The sequence below is a fragment of the Plasmodium fragile genome (assembly GCF_000956335.1).
Source record: "Plasmodium fragile strain nilgiri unplaced genomic scaffold supercont1.79, whole genome shotgun sequence".
In the NCBI taxonomy this organism is placed as follows: domain Eukaryota; phylum Apicomplexa; class Aconoidasida; order Haemosporida; family Plasmodiidae; genus Plasmodium; species Plasmodium fragile.
The window spans coordinates 61463-82387 of record NW_012192659.1 but is presented as its reverse complement, the minus strand read 5'-3'; the positions used below and the strand labels follow the sequence as shown (position 1 = coordinate 82387).

Below are 20925 nucleotides of genomic sequence, written 5' to 3'. Positions count from 1 at the left end.
GGAGAGTAAATATCTCTTTTTTTTTTTTTTTTTTTTTTTTTTTTTCTACTTTTTCTTCCTTTTCTTCTTTTTCGTCCTTTTCTTGTTGGCCACAGCGGGCTTCACTTTTGTTCTCCCTACCGTTTTGTACACCTATACATATACACATTTAAGTGGAGGTGGGGAGGGATCCGGCACGCTTCGCTTCAGTGTCATCAGAGGAGCGGTGTGTGCATAGGCCGCTGTGGCGGGCGAGCGTGGTGTTATATATAAACAGAGGGGGAAAAAAGAAAGAGAAACGAGAACAGGGGAAAAAAAAAGGTAAGAAATGGGCAAAATGAGAGAAAAAAAAAAGATTAAGGAAATAGCCTACTTAGCATGTTATAAGCAGGGTATAGATTTTCTCGTTTTTTTTTTTTTTTTTTTTTTTTTTTTTTTTTTCACTCATCTTGCTGATCCTTTCTGCACAACGTATGAGCCTTTTTTTTTTTTTTTTCCTTGCTGTCCGTTTTGCACGCGTTAGGTGCACTGTTGTGGGGGTCGGTAGGGCTTCCCACCCTCCATCGCAGGTCGCTACGCGAAGAGGCGACTGCACAGTTACCACCGGGGGTGTAGCGCGGAAATGCAGTTAAGTCCATCTGAGCGATGTGCACAAAGAGGATACATTTTGCTGTTCTCGCAGGAGGCAATTAAAAAAAAAAAAAAAAAAAAAAAGCATACCCCAAACCATCGCAGGTATTTCTACCAAAAGTGAACACAGTCTCCATGTGCAACTTTTCACGTGAACTTGTACGGAGAGGAGACCCATATGTGTGCCCCACCCCCCTGTGGACAAAAAAAAAAAAAAAAAAAAAAGGAAAAAAGAAACGCCGCTCACTGGAGTGAACATAAAGAAGTTGGAAATCCCGCGGGGGTAAAAGTTTTCATAGTTGCAAAAAAGCGGAATGTGAAAAAAAATGAAAAAAAAAAAAAAAAAAAATAAATAATGATAAATGGCATATGGGAGAGAACGGTGCGTATGTACGTGTGACTGTGCGCGGTATGTTATGACCTGTCCCGACAGAAACGCTTGACCCGCCTACCTGCCGAGCCCCCGCTGCGCGCGAAAAGCAAGGAAAACGAGCAAGTAAGCCACCTGCACAGCCATGCTGGCGAGGTTAGAATACACAAAACCATAAATGTCCAATTGCAGAATGAAGGTCAACAAAAGGCCCAGAGGGTGCATGAAGAATAAGAAATTGAAAAAGGTAAAGAAAGATATTTCCTCCTGTAGACTCAGACCCTTTATAATGCTATTGAGTAAAGATGCAAGGACTTCTAAGAAGAGCTCCACAACCAGGACAAAAATGATCCCCTTTAATTCGTTTTGTATGTTGATGTCGGTGAAAACGAAGGGTATTATCTGATCACGAAAGAGGTAAGCTGCAACCAAGAAGAGGGACAGGAAGGTTAACATGAACAAAAAGGCTAGCACTATATCCAGTAGGCTTATTCTGCTTCTTCTATGTCTTTTGCTTCCGTTTCTCTGTGATTTTAATTCAGGTAGGATACGATTTTGTGTGTCAAGTTTCCCCCATTGACTGACGCTGATGCCACCCCTGCCACCGCTGAGCAGGAGTTCTGGCACAAACCTGTGCCGTCTTCCATCTAGTCCATTTTGCCTGTCCATTCCTCTCTGTGTGCCTCGTCTATTCCTTCCCTTCGCCGCGCGCGAGGAGGAATAAATACTGATTAACTTGCTAAGGATAATGCCATACGAATTAGAAACGTAATACACCAGGTTGAGGATGTTATTAATTTGAACATAGGTAGCCACAGACGTTAGACTGAGGTAGGTGGCCTCGAATAGCTGGAACTCGAAGGACAAAACTTCGAAGAAAATATTTTTTATGTTTGTGCGCGCTGTTTTTACAAAGCCCTTTTTTTGCTCGTCGTCTGGTGGCTTGTGGAAAAAGAGGAAAGTCAGGTTGGCGATTCTTCTGTCGGCGCGGTCAACCGAGTGGTTTGGGTCTTCACAAGTTTCGCAGTTCGTGTCGTCGCAGGTTTCGTCGTTTGTGTCGTCTTCACCGGTGTCCTCGCGGATGTCTTCGCCGCTGCCCTCGCCTATGTCTTCACCTACGTCTTCACCGCTGCCCTCACCTACGTCTTCACCTAGCGCGCGGTCGGCGAGCTGCTCTTCGCCCACCTCGACGTAGTGGTCGCCGGAAAGTAAAAGGTCCTCCACGCACGACGCCAGCTGGTGCCCCCCACTCGTCGAAGACACACACCTGGCCAAGTGGATCCTCAAAAAGTACAAAACGCAACAAAAATTAAAAACATTCGTGAGCAGCAGAGCTACACACGCACCGACATACTTCATGCCCAAGGAGAAAACGAAGACGTAGCAAAAAAAATTCAATAAAATGAAAGACACAAAGGAAGTAAACAAACTGGGGTAAATATAATTATGAAGAATCAAATAACGTCTAGTGGACTCATATATAAATTGCGGGAAAAATGAAACAAGCAATATTTGAAGACTCGAGCAAAACACATGAATCATCTGCAAATGCCCAGGATGTTTACTTGCATCACCGACGTTGCTACTAGGATCCACATAAAGGGAATTTAAAAAAAGCAGAATCACAATCTTGGTTAGCAAAAAAACAACCATTACTTTGGCGAAGAACAAATAAAAGGTATAGTATGCTATGTTTAAGTAGAGCAAGGATAAATCTGTGTTAGCCATCGCGATAGAATAGCTACAAAAGTAATCCAAGCTGTTACATACTCCATCAACTACTGTATTGAGTAATGTGATAACCGATACAGCTACTCCGAACCCTCCTATCTCTTCATATGTACAAGAGTTAGACACATACAAATTCAAAAAAATAAAAAAGGAGGTCGTAATGATGTAGGATATCATGGTTTGAAATGACTTCGAAAGGACTTGGTTCAAGAGGAGATTCATCGTTCTGCAGAAGGACCTGAACAGGGTTCTTCCTCCTTTTCGTTTCTTCCTCGAAGGGACATTACCTCGTGTACTACCATTTTCATCTTGCCCGTCCAATGCCATGTCTGTGTTTGGGCAGGACCTCCCTGGGGTGGCCGCCTCCTGGAAACAAAAGCGAGAGGTACCTGGACCGGGAGACCCCAAACGGAGGTATCTCCCCTCAACATCGTATACGTCATCAATGAGGATATCGTCAAACATAGGAGAAGGAACATCACTCTCGAGGATGTTCAAATGATTATTAGAATGTCCACACATCTGCATCCCTGTAGAAATGCTCATACAAGTGGTAGGTGAACAGGAAAAGTTAAATGCATTATCGGGCAGGTGTCGATCTGACTCGTTCACCTGAACGAACCGGACATTTTGCCTCTGTGATATTTCTGCATTTCCATTAGACGTATTCTGCCTAACGGAATCTAACACATCGCAGGGTGACATTTCCTTGCCTTCTGTAGTGCACCTTTGGAAAAACTTGCCTAGCGACCCATCCTTCTGCACACTGTTTACATCAACATCTTCGTAGCCGCTCACATTTATGAGGCGATTATTCAGGGGGTTATGAATATTGGAGTCGTCCTTACGATTGGGTACCTTTCCTGTATGTGGGAAACAAATGCAACCGCCATGTGTCCGTTTGTGTTTGTATTTTCGTGCGTTTATTCAGTGGTGGGTTGGGCGCACCACCCCATGGCGAAGTCTCCGCCCACCGGTTGCTCACTTACCTGCGTTGGAATTTCTCTTCGCCCTGTTCGATCGACGGGGTCTCCTCCCGCCCCTCTCTCCCTGGTCATTCATATGGGGAAGCTGGACCACTACACGCAGTTAGGGGGTACTCTCTTATTCACCCGTTAGTACACCTTTGTGGTGTGGCGTCCTCATTTGGGGTCCTTGCAAAATACCCCCGATGTTACGTGAAAAGCTTCACCTGGGTGTGGCTTTCCCCTCCCACTCTAGTAAGTGTTCCGGTGGTGTGGAAAGGTCCACAGAGTGAGGGTAACGCTAAGAAATTTTTTTTTTTTTTTTATATATAAAAATAACACTCATCAAAATGGCCTTGTACGATTTTCTATTTTTGTGCAACTGGCTTGTATGGCCCTGTCCCTCTTTTTTTTGTTTTTTGCATCAGCCTGCACATATATTGGGAGAGGACACAACGGGTGAGCGAAGGTTCCTATTGGCCCTTACACGTGGTGGGATTGTTCAAGCCCGTCGGCGCGGTGCAGAATTAGAAGGCACAATGGGGGGGTATGGTCATCGCATACGATCATCGCGTATGATCATACGCGAGGAAAAAAAAAGGGAGTACCCACTTTTAGCGTCCCCACAAATGTACACATTCCTTTGCAAGCGAAATGCAGCTCGAATACGTATCAAATGGGACTTGCTCAAATTTAGGAGCATCGGTGGGAAAAAATTCCACAAGGGCGTACGGGTATGTTGTTACTGTTACTCAGTGTGGAAAGGGATAAAATGAGGGTAGTGCAGAGGGGGGGGGGCGATAGAAAGCAAAATGGAAAAAATTGAAAATGATCAAAATAAATGTTAATGGGGGTTCACATTTCTACATGTGTGGTAGATGCAGCTAGCCAAAATGTATGAAGAAGAACCCTCCTCCATTTTCGCGTTAGAATGCACCATTATAGGGTGCGCGGTTACGGTTAGGCGCTCCTGCATTCTGTGCACTAGTCCTACCAACATTTGAACCCATTACATGCGTTTTATTATTTGTTCCTATTTTTGTTCCATTTGGGGGGCCACATCTTTCCACCCTTTCGCATGACCCAAAAGAATCTTCCCCCCCACCGACAATCGGTTGGTTGAAACGTGCAGGGTGAGCACTACCCCACTTCTGTTCTTTTCTTTTCTTTACCATTACCCTGCACGTGAGGGGGTGGTGACATATTTCATTTTTCCCTTGCAACGCTAGACAGTTGTGCACACATGGAGGAGGCGACAGAGAAGGAAGAACGTGCTACTCTGTACACGTGCACATTTTGACTCATTTTATTTTTACCCCGTTTGGTTTCCGTTCTGTTGTTGGCTAGTCGTGTGTCCCTTCAATTTGCTTCCCTCCACTTATGCGTGTAGCAGGTTCCCATTGGGGTCGCAAAAAAAAAAAAAAAAAAAAAAAAAAAAAAAAAAAAACAGCACCATAACGCTTTAAATTGCACAGATTACCTACGCAACCACGGTAGTGGAGCAACAGGGGCGTTCATACACCGCACACTAAAAAGTGTTACCAATGACACCGTGAACGAACCTCCTCCTTGCGGGTCAACTGCCCGTGTTGGGTTAAGCGGCTCAGAACTGGATTATGCTTCCCCTGTTTTGTACCCAACAAGTATACGTCCCTCAAAAAGTGTCCTCGCTCGTAAGTTGTTCTCCTTTTACATGGGGGTGATGTACCTGGAGGGGCGTTTCTTCCCCCGCGGAGTGAAAACGAACCGGTGAGCAAACTTAAAGACGTTGACCTACACCTTGGCATGCTTGTCATGCTGGCCATGGTTACCCATCGCTCACAGGATCACATTCCAATCCCTGCCCCATACAAAGCCGCATTTATAAAATTTGCGCCACTTGCTTAAACTGCCCCAATTGTGGTAAGTGTACCTTTTGTGGCCGAAATGGTTTTCAGAGGTTCCTCCGTTTTTACGGGATGGAGAGATAACCCTGTGCTGCTGTTAAACTTTTTCCCCTCCTTCGCAAGTAGGGACGAAAAAAAAAAAAAAAAAAAAAAAAAAAAAAAGGCTATCCCCCCATTTTTTTTTTTTTTTTTTTTACAACCCCATAGAGGTTCCCCAATTTTTCTGTACAAGATGAAAAGGGGAACAAAGCCAAAGGACAAGTCGGTGTATTTTTGTGAAAGGACGTGAATTCAGATGAACACATACACAGAGCAGGTCGAGACAGCTCTTTCGAACTTTTCCTGAATGGAAGACTGGGTGTATGTTGAAAGGAGGCGACGGAGCAGGAAGAAGAAGCCCGAAGGGGGGAGCAAAGATGCCGGGCGTCACATCGCGCACACTGCGCACACCGCGCGTAGCACCTGTGGCCGCTTCACAGAGCACCCCCCCGTGGACCAAGCAAAGCTCGCAGAAAAGACATTGAGCGAAATAAAAAAGGTCATGACCTGCTTAGAAAAAAGTGACTTCTTTTTAAACTTCCATCAACAGTTTATGAAAGTCGTGGACAAAGCCAAGGTCCATATAAAATGCGCCATCTGCCTGGGCCTCGGTTCTTTAGAGGATCCTAATTGGAACAGCAGAAAGGCTTGCCTGTACCAGCTCGGCTTTATCCTACTCCTTGTGAGGATATACAATGTAAAGAAGGTATACATTTATGACCCTAAAATTGGGGTAGTGGACCGGTATGTTTGTGATCGCTTCCATGTAGAGGTGCTGTCCCGTTGTGAAGAAGAGGGTCGCGTGGAGGAGGAAGCACACATCGATCAGCCACACAGTGATACATGTGCGGAGGAGGAGAAGGACGATAAGACAAAGCACACCATTGTAAAACCAAGTGAAGACGAACGGACGCTCGTGTTCATGCCCCACTGCGATGTCTCCCTCTACAGCCAAGTAATGCACAATATATATATAAATGAAAAACTGAAATATGCCCAGGTCCATTTTTTACTCACTTTGCAGAAGACCATTCTTCTAGGAAATTCATTTGAATACTACCGGGAGCATATCCACATGTACAGGCCATTTGGCATCCCTTCCTACGCCATTCGCATGTTGCGAAATGGAACAGCTCTACCAGAGAGTACCAGTGAGAAGGACCTTAATCGATTAGTGAATTTTTACAAAAGTGATCACTTCCTTTTTTACGTCCACAAGTATGCGCGGCAGGATAAGTTTCCCTTTTTCGCTGACCACGTTTCCGCTTTTAACGACATGGCCATTATAACGTTTGGCTCCATGCCAGATCGACTCAACTTTTGGCTGAACGTGTGGACCGATGTAACCTCTGGGGGACCCAACTGTGAAATTGAGGGGTAAAATATACTAAAAATAATAATGGGGGAGAATCTCCATCCAATTTCAAATAGGTAGCTTTTTTTTTTTTTTTTTGTCCTCATAAATTTTTTTTACTAGACACCACTCCCCCCTTTTAGTGTGAAGTAAAAACTCCGTGGAGGAGACTCTGCAGTTCAGGTTTGCACCCCAAAAAATGGTGCACGGAAAAAAAAAAAAAAAAAAAAAAAAAAAAAAAAAAATTACGAAAAAATCACTGCAGAGAAATATATCAAAATTTAAAAAGAGAAAAGCATGTATATATTCTTTTTTAAATTACAAAAAAAAAAAAAAAAAAAAAAAAAAATACTAACACGGGGATGGGGAAGTCCCTGGCGAATATCCCCCCAGCAGGGAGTGTGTAACAAATTAGACCGTTCCACTTTTTAGCGCTCGCCTTGGTTTTATATGCTACTTGTGAGCAGCCGCACCCAATGGAACCGTGCAGGGGCGCGTCTCCTCCATTATGCTCCTCGGGATGCGCTTGCCATTCCACAAACAAAAATTCTCATTGTGCTGATTCGAACGCATCACCTTCCTGGTTCTGCTCTGCTTGCTGTCCACGCAGGGACCCCACGAGGACCAGGGGCTGTACTGGCAACCCACATTATCATTTTCCACCTTACGACACAGGTAAAAATTATTTACAGTGCATTTCCGAGGGACATAAGTGGCATCCCTCTTCGTTTCCTCAATGATCTGCTCGTTTGAAACAAAACCTGAAGCACCAATTATTTTGAAATCAGCATTGCTTTTCTCACTTTCGTCGTTGCACAAAACTGCTAACTCATAATCTATTACAACAGACATACTTTTGAACCCGACTTGTTCAGACTTATCACAGAGGCGTTTTATCCACGGGGGGGTGACTTGGTTACGTAGCTTCAAGTCCTTAATTTGGTGTAGCTTGGACTGCACATTGAGCACGTCCTCCTCGCTACACATGATGTATCCCCTGGGGCACCAGCAGCTAAGTGTGTGTGTAGGGGGGAAAAGTGTTTGTGCGTATGAATTAACACATGCATGAGTGTGCGTGTTTAACGAACGACTTCGTGTGTTACGTGATCATGTGGTCAAGCGAGTTACGCTTCGCTTATGCGCACACTGGCGCCACACAAGCGCGTGAGTGCATGGGGCCTTACTTGGTCCGGTCGCCCTCCGTGGCGGAGAAAATCAAACACGTATCGCCATCCACGTCCGGCGTAGAGGCAGCCGGCCATGTCCTCGTTCTTTTCTGTGCATGCTCGTAATCGTCTTCATCATGCTCTATGAGGGAGGAGTTCTCTCCAAACAATTTCTTACTCAGCTCCAGGCTGCTCTCTTGATATAGGTAAAAAAAAATGCAAACGAAAAAAAAGCGACTTTTTTTCATTACAGCGGTCGTACAAAAAAAAAAAAAAAAAAAAAAAAAAAATTTTTTATTTTCTCATGTTTGCTTTTTATCTCCCCTCTTTTATGTACTTGACAAATTTAAAAAAAAAAAAAAAAATTACAAAAAAGTAACATCACTTATTTTATGTGTGGATGGGAAAAAAGGAGAAACAACAAAGGGGGGGGAGGGAGTACCATTCCGAACAGGTGTGCTTAACGTGGAAGGGTTCATTTGCAGAGGGACATTTACAAAGAGGGGAAAAATAAAAATGTGGCAAAATTATATGTGGTACGGGAACAAATGGAAAGTGCTTGAAGGAACGGAGAAAACAGGTTCTTTTTTTTTTTTTTTTTTTTTTTTTTTCCCCTTTTTTTTTGCTTCTTTTTTTTTTTTTTTTTTTTCATAGATTATTCCCTTAGGTCTTGTCCCTTTTGTTGACAGATAAAAAAAAAGAAATAGGAAGGGGAAAATTGTTGTACATAAAAATGGGGCGCTTTAAAAAAAGTCTCCCCTCCAAAAAAAAATATCCCCAAAAGGGGGACCAACGCAAATTAAATTAGAACAGAGAACTCCTCACCATGACCTTCACCGCCACGCGACGATCGGGTGACTTTTCCACCTCGACGTCGCCGTCACGCACGCACATTCAAACTGCGCTGAAGGACGAGGCCACCCGTTTGTCCTTACGTGTACTACTTTTTTGTGCCGCGAAAAAGGGGGGAAAATAGTCAACACATGTATAAAGCGCCCTTTTCCAAAAAAAAAAAAAAAAAAAAAAAAATTTCTCCATTTTACTACTCCTAATCCCTAGTGCTGCGCTGTGGAACACTTTTCCCGCGAAGGGACAAAACAGAACGAGGTGTTTTTTTTCTTTTCCCCTTTTTTAAAAAAACAAATTTTTTCAACCTGGAGCGCGAGGCCCCCCAAAAGTATGTCCAGTCATAAAAAAAAAAAAAAAAATTGTTGTGTTAAAAATGAACATGTGCGTGGTGCATGAGGATATGGCTCGCGCGTTGGGCCACATGGCCGCTTAACAGCGTCCTGGTTAGCAGCGCCCTGGTTAACCACTCCACCGCTCACGCGAAGGGGCCCTCGCTGAGCGTGATCCTGCAGGCGATCTCCTCCAAGTAGACCTTGAAGCGCTTGAGGAAGGCCTGGATGGCCTGGAACTCCACGATGTGGTTGAGCAGGGGCACCTTCCCCATGACCTCATTAAAGGTCACATAAATGCTATCAAAAAATTTCTTCAAAATGTCCACAGCAGATTTGCTGACCTTGTGATTGTCATATATGGAGGGATCCAAAATGACACAGCTGATGTCGTAATTGCGAGAAGCTGCATCTGAGGTGTACTCGAAATAAAACTCCGCTCGGGATAAAAGTTCCTTCAACAAAGTGATCAGGGAACAGTTGTTTATGTACTCGATTTGCCCATTCTTGTCCTTCAAAAAACAGCCAATGCTATTCTGCTCATTAAAACTCTTTTCCTCATTGTAAAAAAAGAAAGAGCAATTATTCTTGTCTCCATTTATCCACATGGTGAAGAGGTAGTAGAGTACAACCGCAATTTCATGTTCTTCCATCTGCGACGCTTTCTGGTGTTTTATATTGCTTTGTATCTTTACATATACATTAATCAACGCCTTGTATTCAATTTTGTGATTAAGGAGAAGGTTAGCAATCCACACGATATAGGAACAGTAGTTTTTGTATGTCAAGACGATTAGCTCCGGGGTAGGGGGAGCAGCAGAGTTGGGGGCACCTTTCACACCGTTGGAGCCTCCACGAACGGAGGTGTAACCATAATCATTTTCGTTAAAGCAGTAGTTCACATTGTACAGGTGGTAGAGGGCCTTCCTGTCATTGCGGTCGATGGCTGCGCTGTTCCGCTGGATCTTCTTGGTGAGGAAGTCCTCTGCGGAAGTCATGCCGGTGTCTTCATTCGTGTGGTCTGTCCCGTCCTCCCGTCCGCCGTCTTGTCCCCCCTGCTCGTCACTTCGCTCATCGCCCTGCCCTTCCCCATTATAGTTGTCCGTGTAGTCGTGGTACGAGTACACGCTCCTGAGTTTGTGGTTGACGGCCTTGGAAACGAGCGAAAAGGGAGATAATTTGGAGAAAATAATTTTGTCCTGGTTCATGGTGTACTCATATGACTCATTAATCAAAATGACGTTCATCTGGGGGTCCAAATATATTAAAGGCACACAATTCAAAAAATAAATCAGGCGTAGAGGTTCCACACTACTATGCTGTCTCTTCCGTAACAACTCCACCTTGTTCTTCAAAAGACTCCTAACCTTTTGCATTTCAAACAGATTATTCATGAACTTGTGTAATTTCACCGTAACGAGGAGGTAGAGGCAATTTTTAAATTTTATATCATTCAACTTAATCACATCGCCAATATAATTAATAACGAAACTAACATTTTCAAAAGTAATGGAGAGGGAAAAGGCAAAGTCAAGTAACCTCTCAAAGTAAAAAGAATATTTAGCAAATGTACGAGCACTACATTTGGAGGTGTCATTTTTGATCATATGATTTACTGTTGAAAAGCAATTCGTGTTCATATTTTTTATTTTTTCCTTTTTCTTGTCACACAAAATTATTAACTTGAGCAAATTAAACGATGGTAAAAAATTCTGAAAAAGAAATTTACTATTGAAAAATATCTTGTCCTTTAATTCCTCTTTTGAATGAATACATTTCTGAATTATAAATAAATATTCTTTGAACGTATCCACAATGTCTGCAATTCGAATCAAATTTACCTTGCCGTTCAGGTGATTACTAATTTTATAATTATAATCTGTAATCACATCATCTATATGTTCAAATTTACTTTTTGATAAATATGCATACATGTTGGAGAAGGATTTTTTTACAATATCAATTTCTTCTCTGTTGATATTTTCTAAATGTGTCAATACCTGTAATAAATCTTCTTTCGTTCCGATCATCAAAACGGGAAAATAATTTTTCACCATATCCCAACTGCAAAATTTATACACATAAAAAACAAACAAATTTATTATTTCGTGGAAAAGTAACTTTTGATAATTCAATGCCGTTCTACATTTCTTTATCTCCTTCAGGTGTAAAAAGTACGTGCTTTGTTTCTGTAAATAATCTTCCTTCGGTTTGAAAAAGCAATTATTTTCTCTAATCAATTTCTTCAGGGTGTTTGCAAACGTTGGGTCATATTTTATTCCATTATCTATTGCGTAATAATTTTTTATAACTTCCTTCTTCAAAGCCACACTTGTGTTTAGTAGCTCATGTAAAGCCTTCTTCTTCTTCGCTCGTTCACTTCCTCGATCATCAACCCCGTTGCCTTCTCTCTTCCTTCCTCCTCCTTGGGATAATCCCCCACCACGCGCATACACATCTAGATACTCACTCAGGAACGTGTTCTTGTGTAAACCCGTCCCCTTCAAACTCCTCGCGCTGTACTGAATGATGAATATCTTCGCCCTCATGCAGCACTCCACAAACTCGATTCTCTTTTTTAAGCTCGGGTAAGACAAGATGGAGTAGAGGTACCGGTAAATGCTACTAAAAATTTCCTTCGTCTCATGCGTATACATAGGGTTCGACATCAGGTAGCTATTTCCAATGAAGTGGTTCTCATATATATAATTGTTATGAGCCAGTTCGGCAAGCAGTTCGCTGCTGTATGGGTCGTAGTCCACTGTGGGTTCCATCTCAACTGCTTCCCCAGTAGTGAATTCTCCTCTGCCTTGTCCACCGCTTGAGTGATTAGCACTGATGGCGTCTCCCCCCAAGGGCGCGGGTGCCACCGGGCGCGACTCCCCCTTGAGAAAGGTGCGCTGGTCCTTGTCACCCAGAATGGTGCCTTCCTTCCCCAACGAGTGATTCCTCGCGTGGGCGTCCCGCCCCCCCTTCTCCTTCTCTTTCTGCTTCTCCTTCTGCCTCTCCATTTGCTGCTCCGTTTGCTTCTCATCCGGATGGGGCCTGCCCTGCACCTCGCTCTGATAAAGAGTCCTCAAGGTGGGCTTCCCCGGGTGAGGATCGCCCCACGCACAAAAACTTTGTCTGGCGTAAAAAATTACCATGTCCTGATATTTCCTTTCTGAAAAGTAATACACATAAGCATCTGGTATATTCATGTCATTGAGCTTAATGAAGTAGTAAAGGTGAGGAGATATTCTTAGGTCGGAGATGGGACAAGGAAACTGATTATCGCATTTGTACAAAATGAGGTTAAAGATAAAAAAGTGCAAATTAATATCGCTCGAATATTCTAGTAGGGTTGTTAAAAATGTTTTAATTTTTTTTTTTTTTTTTTCATTATGCTTGAGTAAATATTTTGTATAATTCACATGTACAATTTTCTCAATGGGGAAGAAACAATTTTCAAATAGCACAAAGTAATCATATGTGTATTCCAGATCCATATTATTCATTAGAACGGATATTCTTTTTCTAGTGGAGCTCTCTCCATTTGGGTGACAAAACAAAATTTCATGTGTTAACCAGGAAGTGTTTTTTTTTTCAATAAACTTATCCCTCTTTCCCTTTTTCCCTCCTTCCATGACCAGTTTCTTATTATACTCATCAATGTACAAACTGATCAGTGTACTTGCACACCGGTAGTAGTCCGCTTTGTACAAAAGTATAATTAGCTTAAAGATGTTGATACTGATGAGGGCATCTTTCAAATTTTCGTGTATGAAATGTTCTGCCCGTTTTTCTGAAGCAAGTAAATCGTCAAATTTGTCCAGCGTGGAAATATCTCTCCCAACACCACTTCCACTAGGAAAAAAACTTCCACCATTGTTACCGTCTCCATTGAGGAAACCTGCACCCACACCACGTGCACCACCCGGCCCCCCACTTGAACCACGAAAAACTCCATAATCATTTTTTATCTTCATTTTTTTCTTCATGTAAACCTCCTCCTCAATCTTCTTAATCAAAAATAGAGCCAAAAATTCATTTTTGTGAATTATATACCCTTGGAAAAATTCCACAGGGATATACTTGCCCGATTTTATAATGTTAAAAAGACATTGCTTCAAAATATCCCTATACGTTTTACTCAAATATGTCTTCATAAAATTGCATTTTATAAGTAGATCGAACAGGGTGCTCGGCAGATAAAGGAAGTTTTGATTCGTCCCAATATTTTTTTTTCTCATGATCGTCTTGTTCTTATAATAATCACAAATGAGGATGGAATAGATAAGCAAGTACTCGATACTAAAATTTATGAAATTCAAAATGGCATAAAATTCATTTACTTCATTTGTCATTAGGACAGTGTAGTCTGAGTACACATTTGCAATAGAGGGGTCTGTTAGTCCTTTAATTTTTTCTGAAAAATGTTTTTTTTTTTTTAAAAGAGTGGTCAGGATGATGCTGACGCATAGATTTAGGCACTTTAATTTTTCTATCAAATTGAGGCAACAGTCTAGAGGGACATTTCCAGTTAGTATGTATATGTCGTCGTTTCCCTCGTACCAACTTCTCTTCCTCTTCTTCTTCGAGTACATATCTTCGTCATTCATTCTGATGATGCAAAAATCTTTCATGCTGTAAAAGGACTCCTCATTTTCATCGTGCCTCTCGTTGGAAATGACTGAGATGCCTACGTTGCCGTCCTCCCTGGCCCCTTCCCCCCTTCGCATCACTTTCCTCGCCTTCCAAGGGCCTCCCACACTTCGCCTATCAGCACTTCTTCCGCGAGTCGCTTGGCCCAGACCCGTTTGTCCACGACCCGTTTGGCCGCGACCAGTTTGTCCACGCGCAGCTTGCCCGTCCACACCTCGACCGACGGTCCGCCCCGCGCACTTAAACACATGCGTGTCGCGGTACCTCTCATAGGAAAACAAATGAATAAACATAATTGGTTTGAGCAGACGACTGAGCAGCAGCAACAACCCCCTCGACAAAACGTGCAGAGAATTATGGTACATGTTTACCGTCTTCAAAAAAAAAATGTCAAAATTTTTGTTCGTTAAATATTCAAAGGCAAAATTTCCACTTCGGTTCCTCTCCGCTTCTAGCAGCTTTTCCCTCATGGGTCTCTTCTGGCACACATTGAACAAGTTGTAGTAGCCTGAATTATTCTGAAGCAATTTCTCACTGGAAGGGTCTATAACAGGGTCACCCTTCAACATGCGAAGAGACCTTCCACCCCTCCATCCATCACCACCACCACCTCTTTCGTTCTCCCCTTCTTCTTCCTCTTCATGTTCATCTCCTTCTTCTGCCCCTTCCAAATTATTCATGGTATCATCAAACAGGTGATTTATTCCTTTAATTTTTCTCGTTTTAATTTCGAGCTCCATGGCCCGTTGAAGCTTCCCTTGCTTGATGATGTAGTCAGCGTCCTTGTCCAGGAAGCCAAATTTGAAAGGGGTCGGCCTATAAATTTTATTAAGAATGTCATAATCTATTTGATTCCTTCCACTTCTCCTATGTCCTGTTTGTTTCATTCTTCCATACTCATTTCCTCCCATGGTGCTACTCGTACTACTGTTGCTTCCGCTATGACCACGTCTTCTTCTTCGTCTTCTTGAAGTTGCTCCAGAGGGAGAAGACGTAGCTCCTCTTACATGTTCATTTAACCCCCCTTCAAAGTGAACAGCTCTTTGTTCCTTCTTCTTTCCCTTCTGATTTGGGTACGAAGAAGGATGTCCGTAATAATCTCCTCGTCTGTTCATTTGCCCATAAGCTTTCCTGTGCATACCCTGCATGGAAGTATCCCCATGGCGGTAGTACCACCCGTCTTCATCTTGATCACTCCCCTCACCATAGTCCTGGTGATACCCATAACTCCTCCCTCGAAGCATTTTCCTACCCCCACTAGTATTATACACGTTGTTGAAACACATTATTTCGTATTTATACACGTGATTCAACAACATGGTCCATATGACATACAAGAACTCATCCCTCGACGCCATTTTAATGATCTGGTTTACGTAGTAGTGGTAGGCCATTTCGGTATGGCTCGGGTCGCTCAGCGCAGCGGAGGGACTGCCTCCAGTGACGCCCACCGCGGTAGCATTTGGCATAGAAGTCGGCATAGCAGTCGGCACAGCAGTTGCAACAGCGGTGGTCCCAATTGCCGGTGGAGATCTCCCCGTAACAGTATCATCCTCCAACTTGGCCCCACCAGGTACACTGTTCCCCTCTCTCATTCGCCTCTCATTCAGAAGCACACATTTTATGTTTCTGTTCTGCGAGGTCATTTTATACGTTATAAAATGATTCACCATTTTTTCTATCATTTGCGTGCGGCTATTTTGGCTAATGTAATAGATTCGCTTCTTGGTGATTATGATCAGGTCGTAGTAGTCGTGGTACTCACTGACGGTGTGTTCATTTAAGAAGAAGGGGGGTATGCTTTCCAATCGTCCGGGGGCCTGCTCAGTCATCATGGACCTCCTTCGGGGGTGGTCTCCTCCGTCGTCCTTGAAGAAGAAGCTGTTATTGTTCATGAGGAAGTTGCTGTCGTAGTAGTTCGGCGCGCCAACGCCGCTGACCCCGCCAAGACTACCCACGCCGCCAACCCCGATAACCCCTCCAGGGCCGCTAATACTTCCCATGCCGCTTACCCCGCTTACCCCGCTTACCCCGCTTACCCCGCTTACCCCTCCCACGCCGCTAACTCTGTTAACCCCTCCTGTGCTGAGCGTAGGGGGGGGACCCCCCCCGTAGTACATTGGCTGCCCACTATCGCCTCCCCTCAGGGGACCACTCATCGGGTTGAAGTTGCCTCCATAACCCATCCTCATCGCGTTGTGCTCATTCTTCGAGCCCAGGCGGTTGATGCTGTCGCGTCTAATCTTGTCTAGGTAAAAGTCCTTAATAATATTGCTCTTCTGCGATTGCTCAAAAAACCCATGAAAATTTGAATTACGTTTCTTATATAAAATTGCAATAATTTCTTCGTTTATATAATACTCATTGGACTGCCTAAAGAGGAATTTATTTTTTTTTGAGGTAGACGATTGGGTTGGGTTCATGCCTATGCTTTGGTCACTACCTTCGTCGCAGGTGGTTAGTAACTTCAATTTGTAACAAGGGTGTGGGGGTGGCGCAGATGATGAGGAAGAAAATCGCTCCTGCTTCCTGTTCCCCCTTTCGCCTCTTTCTGCATGGAAGCCACCCTTCCCATCACTGTCGTAGTCGCTGCTGCTACCCCCTTCGTGCATGCTTCCCCCATCGCTATAACCCTCTTGGGCCGCTTCCCCTCTCCTTCTCCTATCCCCTTCTGCAAAGTCGTGTGAATTGGGTCCGTACCTAACTCCATTCATGGGGCCACCACCACCACCCCTAACAGGGAACCTTCCCATATGACGCGTCTGCACAAAGGGATCTCTACCTGTTCTTCCTTCCACCTGCTGCCTATCCATTCTTGAGTCCTTCCTGTTGTTATTCTCCACACCGGTAGGTATGTCGGAGACCCTCCCGCCCTCCTCTCTTTCTCCTCGTGCATCCCGCACCTTAACCTTCCTCTTCTTAAGAACGACAAATAAATTCTTCAAATGATGCGTGAACAAAATATTGCGTTCCTTATCATTAATCTGTAGCCCCTTTTTGTGGGGGAAATTCTGGAAGTCCTTGAGGACAATTTTGTATGAGTTCGTTTCAGGAGACCTCACAAGGCACAGGTAGTAGATGTTGCAATTGTTGTCCACAAGCTTCAGACATACGTTGCTTCTCTCGTGCAGGTGATTTATGTGCATGTCAATGATGCTCAGCTTGTTCAGCACGCTGTGCTCTAGGTTCGTTGGGTAGAAGAAGCGGTTCGCTTCGGAAGCCTTCCCTTGCGGGGCACCGCTTCCAAGGCTGATGCTTCCAAAATTGCTGCTTCCAAAATTGCTGCTGCCAAAGTTGCTACTTCCAAAACTGCTGCCAAAGTTTGTACCCACCGGTCGCCCCGCCATACCACCGTAAAACGCCTCACCAGGAGGGACACCCACAAATCCCTCGGGACACCCAAAACAGTTGTCGTCCACGAAGTAAATGTTACTCATCTCCGACACGAGGTCGCTCTTGGTGAAGATAATCGTTTCAGACAAATAATTCCTGGAGCTGCCCCCAGCCACATTATTGTGTAGGAGCTTCACATACAGGTCGCTATTCTCATATAGCACGTACAAAATGGATCTTTCATTGTCCACTAGCATTTTCCTCACATTATTTTTAAAGAAGGCAAAATATTTTATAAAGTACGTACTAATTATTTTCTTCAAATGATATTTCACGGGGACTTGCTGAATGTCGTCGCAGTAAATATTCTTGCTGTCCTCGTTTAGTGTGTCTTCTTCATCGTCTGGGTGCTGCGTCGCGGCACCTGCCACGTCGTTGGGGCTGTGGCTCCTACTGCGCGCGCTGCTCCTCTCGGGACTGCTCTTGTGAGGACTACTTCCAAGCGTCCGTCGCGACGTGCGCGAGGTGCGACTCCGGGATGTGCTCCTGCGCGTTCGCTCGCTTCTACTTCGCGGACTTCTACTTCGCGGACTTCTACTTCGGTGGCTGCTGGTCAAGGACCCGCTGCGGCTGTAACTGCGGGTGTAACTGCCGCCCAGGCTGCGGTTCTGCTCGTCTGAATACGACTCCTCTCCATCCAGCGAGTCCTCATCCATCCTGTTGCGAGAAAAGAATGCCTCATTGACTCCACTAACAACGGCACTGAGGGTCGTCACGATCATTTTTTTAAAAATACTCAAAGGCTTGAACAGCTGTTCCCTCTCGTATATAAACTCATACACGTTCCCATCATCGGCACCGAGAAAAATTCTCTCACTTTTCTCAAACGACTTTACAAAATGAAATTTTTTTTTCTGGTCTTCCTTTGTTAATTTAAAAAGTAAAAAAAGATAAATGTTGAAGTAGAAGGGGTAAATGTTCTGGTATATGAGCTGCTCACTGATGGACACATTATAATCCTCTTCACAATTAAAATACAAATGTACGTTGAAAATGTAAAAAGATAACTCGGTTACTACCATTAGGTAGTAGTTTTTCATTGAGTTATAAAACGAGTCCAAGGGGATAAACGAGTTTAGGAAAACCACGTCGATACACTCCAGTGCAGAGTCGATAGGTACAGACATCACTTTGCTATTCAAATTATTTAAATTGTATAAATGCAAATAATGCACCTCTTTTTTTTTCTCATAAAACCACAAAATGTTTAGCCTTTCAATTATTCCCTTTTTTTCGTAACACATGTGGGTCTGTCGCTGCTGATATGGTGCTACGCCATACCTGCGTCGATCAACTACCCCCTCCTGCTCCACCGTATTATTCTTCCCTTCCCCTGCACGTTCCGATAGGACCAGGTACCCCCTCCTGCAATGTAAATTAAACAAAATGTCCCTGTTCCTATTCACCCCCAACACATAATTCACCTTATAAATGTTATTATAAAAAATGATATTCTTCTTACTATTATTATATACCATCTGTTGATCATGGAGCATGGTTTTACAAAGACGAAGGAAAAGGTTAAAATCGCATGTCAGGTTAAGTTGCTCCTTGTGTAGCTTTTGTGCATCGTTTTTCTTCTTCACGTCTTCGTAACTTTCCAACAAGCGATCAACAGCTGTGTCGAACAATTCAGTGAGCTTCTTCTTCACGTTCACTCTATCATCTGTCGTCCCACCTTCTTGTAAATCTGACATGCACAGGAGAGAATTTTCTATCACATTTAATTTTGACTCTATCGAGTTTAAATACTCTCCTGACTTTATATCTGTTAGTAATATTTTGTACTTGTCGTACACTGAACTTATGTTCCTCATTTTGTTGCTTTCCCACTTTTCCTTGTGGTGCAATTCCTCCACTTTATGCTTCCTCTTCAAATCTTCATGCACTTGCCCTGGTTGTATGTACGTAGTGGTGCCCTGCCCAATGGTATCGTCCCCTCCTGGGGGCTGCAATCTCCCCATGTCACTAACCACCCCAGCTGGCCTCATCGTTTGATTATCCCCCTGGGTAATCTTCGAACTTACAAAGTTCGCCTTACTATAATAAGAATCATCCGCATAGTTTTTCTCCCCCAGATTCAAAATATTTTTCATGATTTTTCCGCTTTTCCTCATGTCTTCCTTGTCCTTCTTCAAGTCTCGTATCTTTTCATGGCTCTCATTTAACCTTATATTCATTTCGTTTGAGTTTGAGAGGATGTTCAATAGGAACTCCTTCTTTTTGTTGATGGCACTGGACGCCAAGTCCTCCTCGGACTCGTTCCTTCTGTTCGAAATGATATTGCTACAGAACTGTTTAATGTTATTAATTAGGAGAGGCACTTCTCCTTCTTCGGAGGGGAGGCTTCTCCGGCTTTTCGAACTTCTTCCACTTTTCCTACTGCGGCTACTTTTCCTACTCCTACTTCTACCACTCCTCCTACTTCGGCTACTTCCACTACTTTCGCTATCCCCATCGCGGTAGCGCCCTGTGCTCTCCGGGTCGGACGGGCTGCTCCCACTGGAACCTTCCCGGTGCCCCCTCGAGCGCGAGGCAGAGGCGGGAGAAGCGGACTGGGATGAAGACCTACGCGACGACGACTGCAATGATGACCGCGACGAGCGAGACGAGCGCGGCGACGAAGACGCGACGTTCCTTCGAATGCGTCCCCTGGCCTCGCCGCGTCCATGAGGAGACCTAGAAAAAATGGAGTACGCACCATTTTCATCATTAAAAATGGACATGTCAACATCATCTTCGTCCACTTCATCCCCTCTTTTTGCACACCGGTCGTCATTTTTTTTGCCAATTTTTTTTTTTGCAGAAAAAAAATTCTCATCGGAATCGCCTCCGGTGTCCTTCCTTCTGCTGGATGAATCTCCCTGGTGGTCCTTCTTGGTGAAATACTTTTTGTAGTGTTCACTTTTTTTATGTGCCTTTTTTTTTTTTTCGCTTCTGGAGGATTTTTTTTTGCGACTTTCTTCCTCCGTTTCGCTCACCATTTCGACTTCTTTTTTTTCTTCCTCTTTCTTTTCGCTTTTGTGTGAAACGCTATCCGCGCTGTACTTCTCCTTCCCGTTCTCACCGTCACTGCGACTGCCACTACCACTACTATTATGCGGTGGGTCTTCCCCACCTACCCGATTTCCATCATCACTGTTGTTGTTTCCATCCCCAGAAATCGGGTAATCCTTTGAGTCTGCCGACGATCTATTACTGTTTGCATTTTCCGAGTCGCTCTGTCTGTCCTCCCTCGACGTTGTGTCCATTCTGAACCTCTTTGGTCAAAGTGTGAGGACGTGTGTGTGTGTGTGTGGGGAGGGGTTGGTAAAGATGCCAGGCGAAGCGGAAAAATGGATTGACAAAAAAAAGGAGAAAAAACTCCTGTAGTGCCTTTGCATGTGTTAAAGGGCACCTGTTCACAGAGTTGCGTATTCACACTTGTGATTACACGCAGGGCGTTTGACGTGAGCCCCCCCTTCCTCGTTTGGGTTAATTTCCCACGAAGGGGGCACTCATGGGTTCGAAGCTCTGAGCGATTACGGTGGGGTTACAAAAATATGACTCACCCACTTTTATATATATATTGCTACTCGTACTGGTGACGA

At 43.9% G+C, this 20925-nt stretch overlaps 4 protein-coding genes across 4 annotated transcripts; 1 reads left to right on the top strand and 3 right to left on the bottom strand.

Annotated features, from left to right (window-relative positions):
* Window positions 1-1057: 1057 nt before the first annotated feature.
* AK88_04862 (uncharacterized protein) lies at window positions 1058-3772 on the bottom strand (the record flags this gene model as incomplete). Its single annotated transcript, XM_012482466.1, has 2 exons — window positions 1058-3573; window positions 3700-3772. 2 exons carry the CDS (start codon window positions 3770-3772, stop codon window positions 1058-1060), a joined length of 2589 nt encoding a protein of 862 aa, XP_012337889.1.
* Window positions 3773-5907: 2135 nt separating this feature from the next.
* AK88_04861 (uncharacterized protein) lies at window positions 5908-6981 on the top strand (the record flags this gene model as incomplete). The annotated part of the gene is made up of 1 exon (XM_012482465.1): window positions 5908-6981. One exon carries the CDS (start codon window positions 5908-5910, stop codon window positions 6979-6981), a length of 1074 nt encoding a protein of 357 aa, XP_012337888.1.
* A 426-nt stretch (window positions 6982-7407) lies between these two features.
* On the bottom strand, window positions 7408-8368 carry AK88_04860 (uncharacterized protein; the record flags this gene model as incomplete). Its single annotated transcript, XM_012482464.1, has 2 exons — window positions 7408-7966; window positions 8139-8368. 2 exons carry the CDS (start codon window positions 8366-8368, stop codon window positions 7408-7410), a joined length of 789 nt encoding a protein of 262 aa, XP_012337887.1.
* Window positions 8369-9444: 1076 nt separating this feature from the next.
* AK88_04859 (uncharacterized protein) lies at window positions 9445-20586 on the bottom strand (the record flags this gene model as incomplete). Its single annotated transcript, XM_012482463.1, has 1 exon — window positions 9445-20586. The coding sequence occupies one exon, from the start codon at window positions 20584-20586 to the stop codon at window positions 9445-9447; it is 11142 nt and encodes a 3713-aa protein (XP_012337886.1).
* Window positions 20587-20925: the final 339 nt, after the last annotated feature.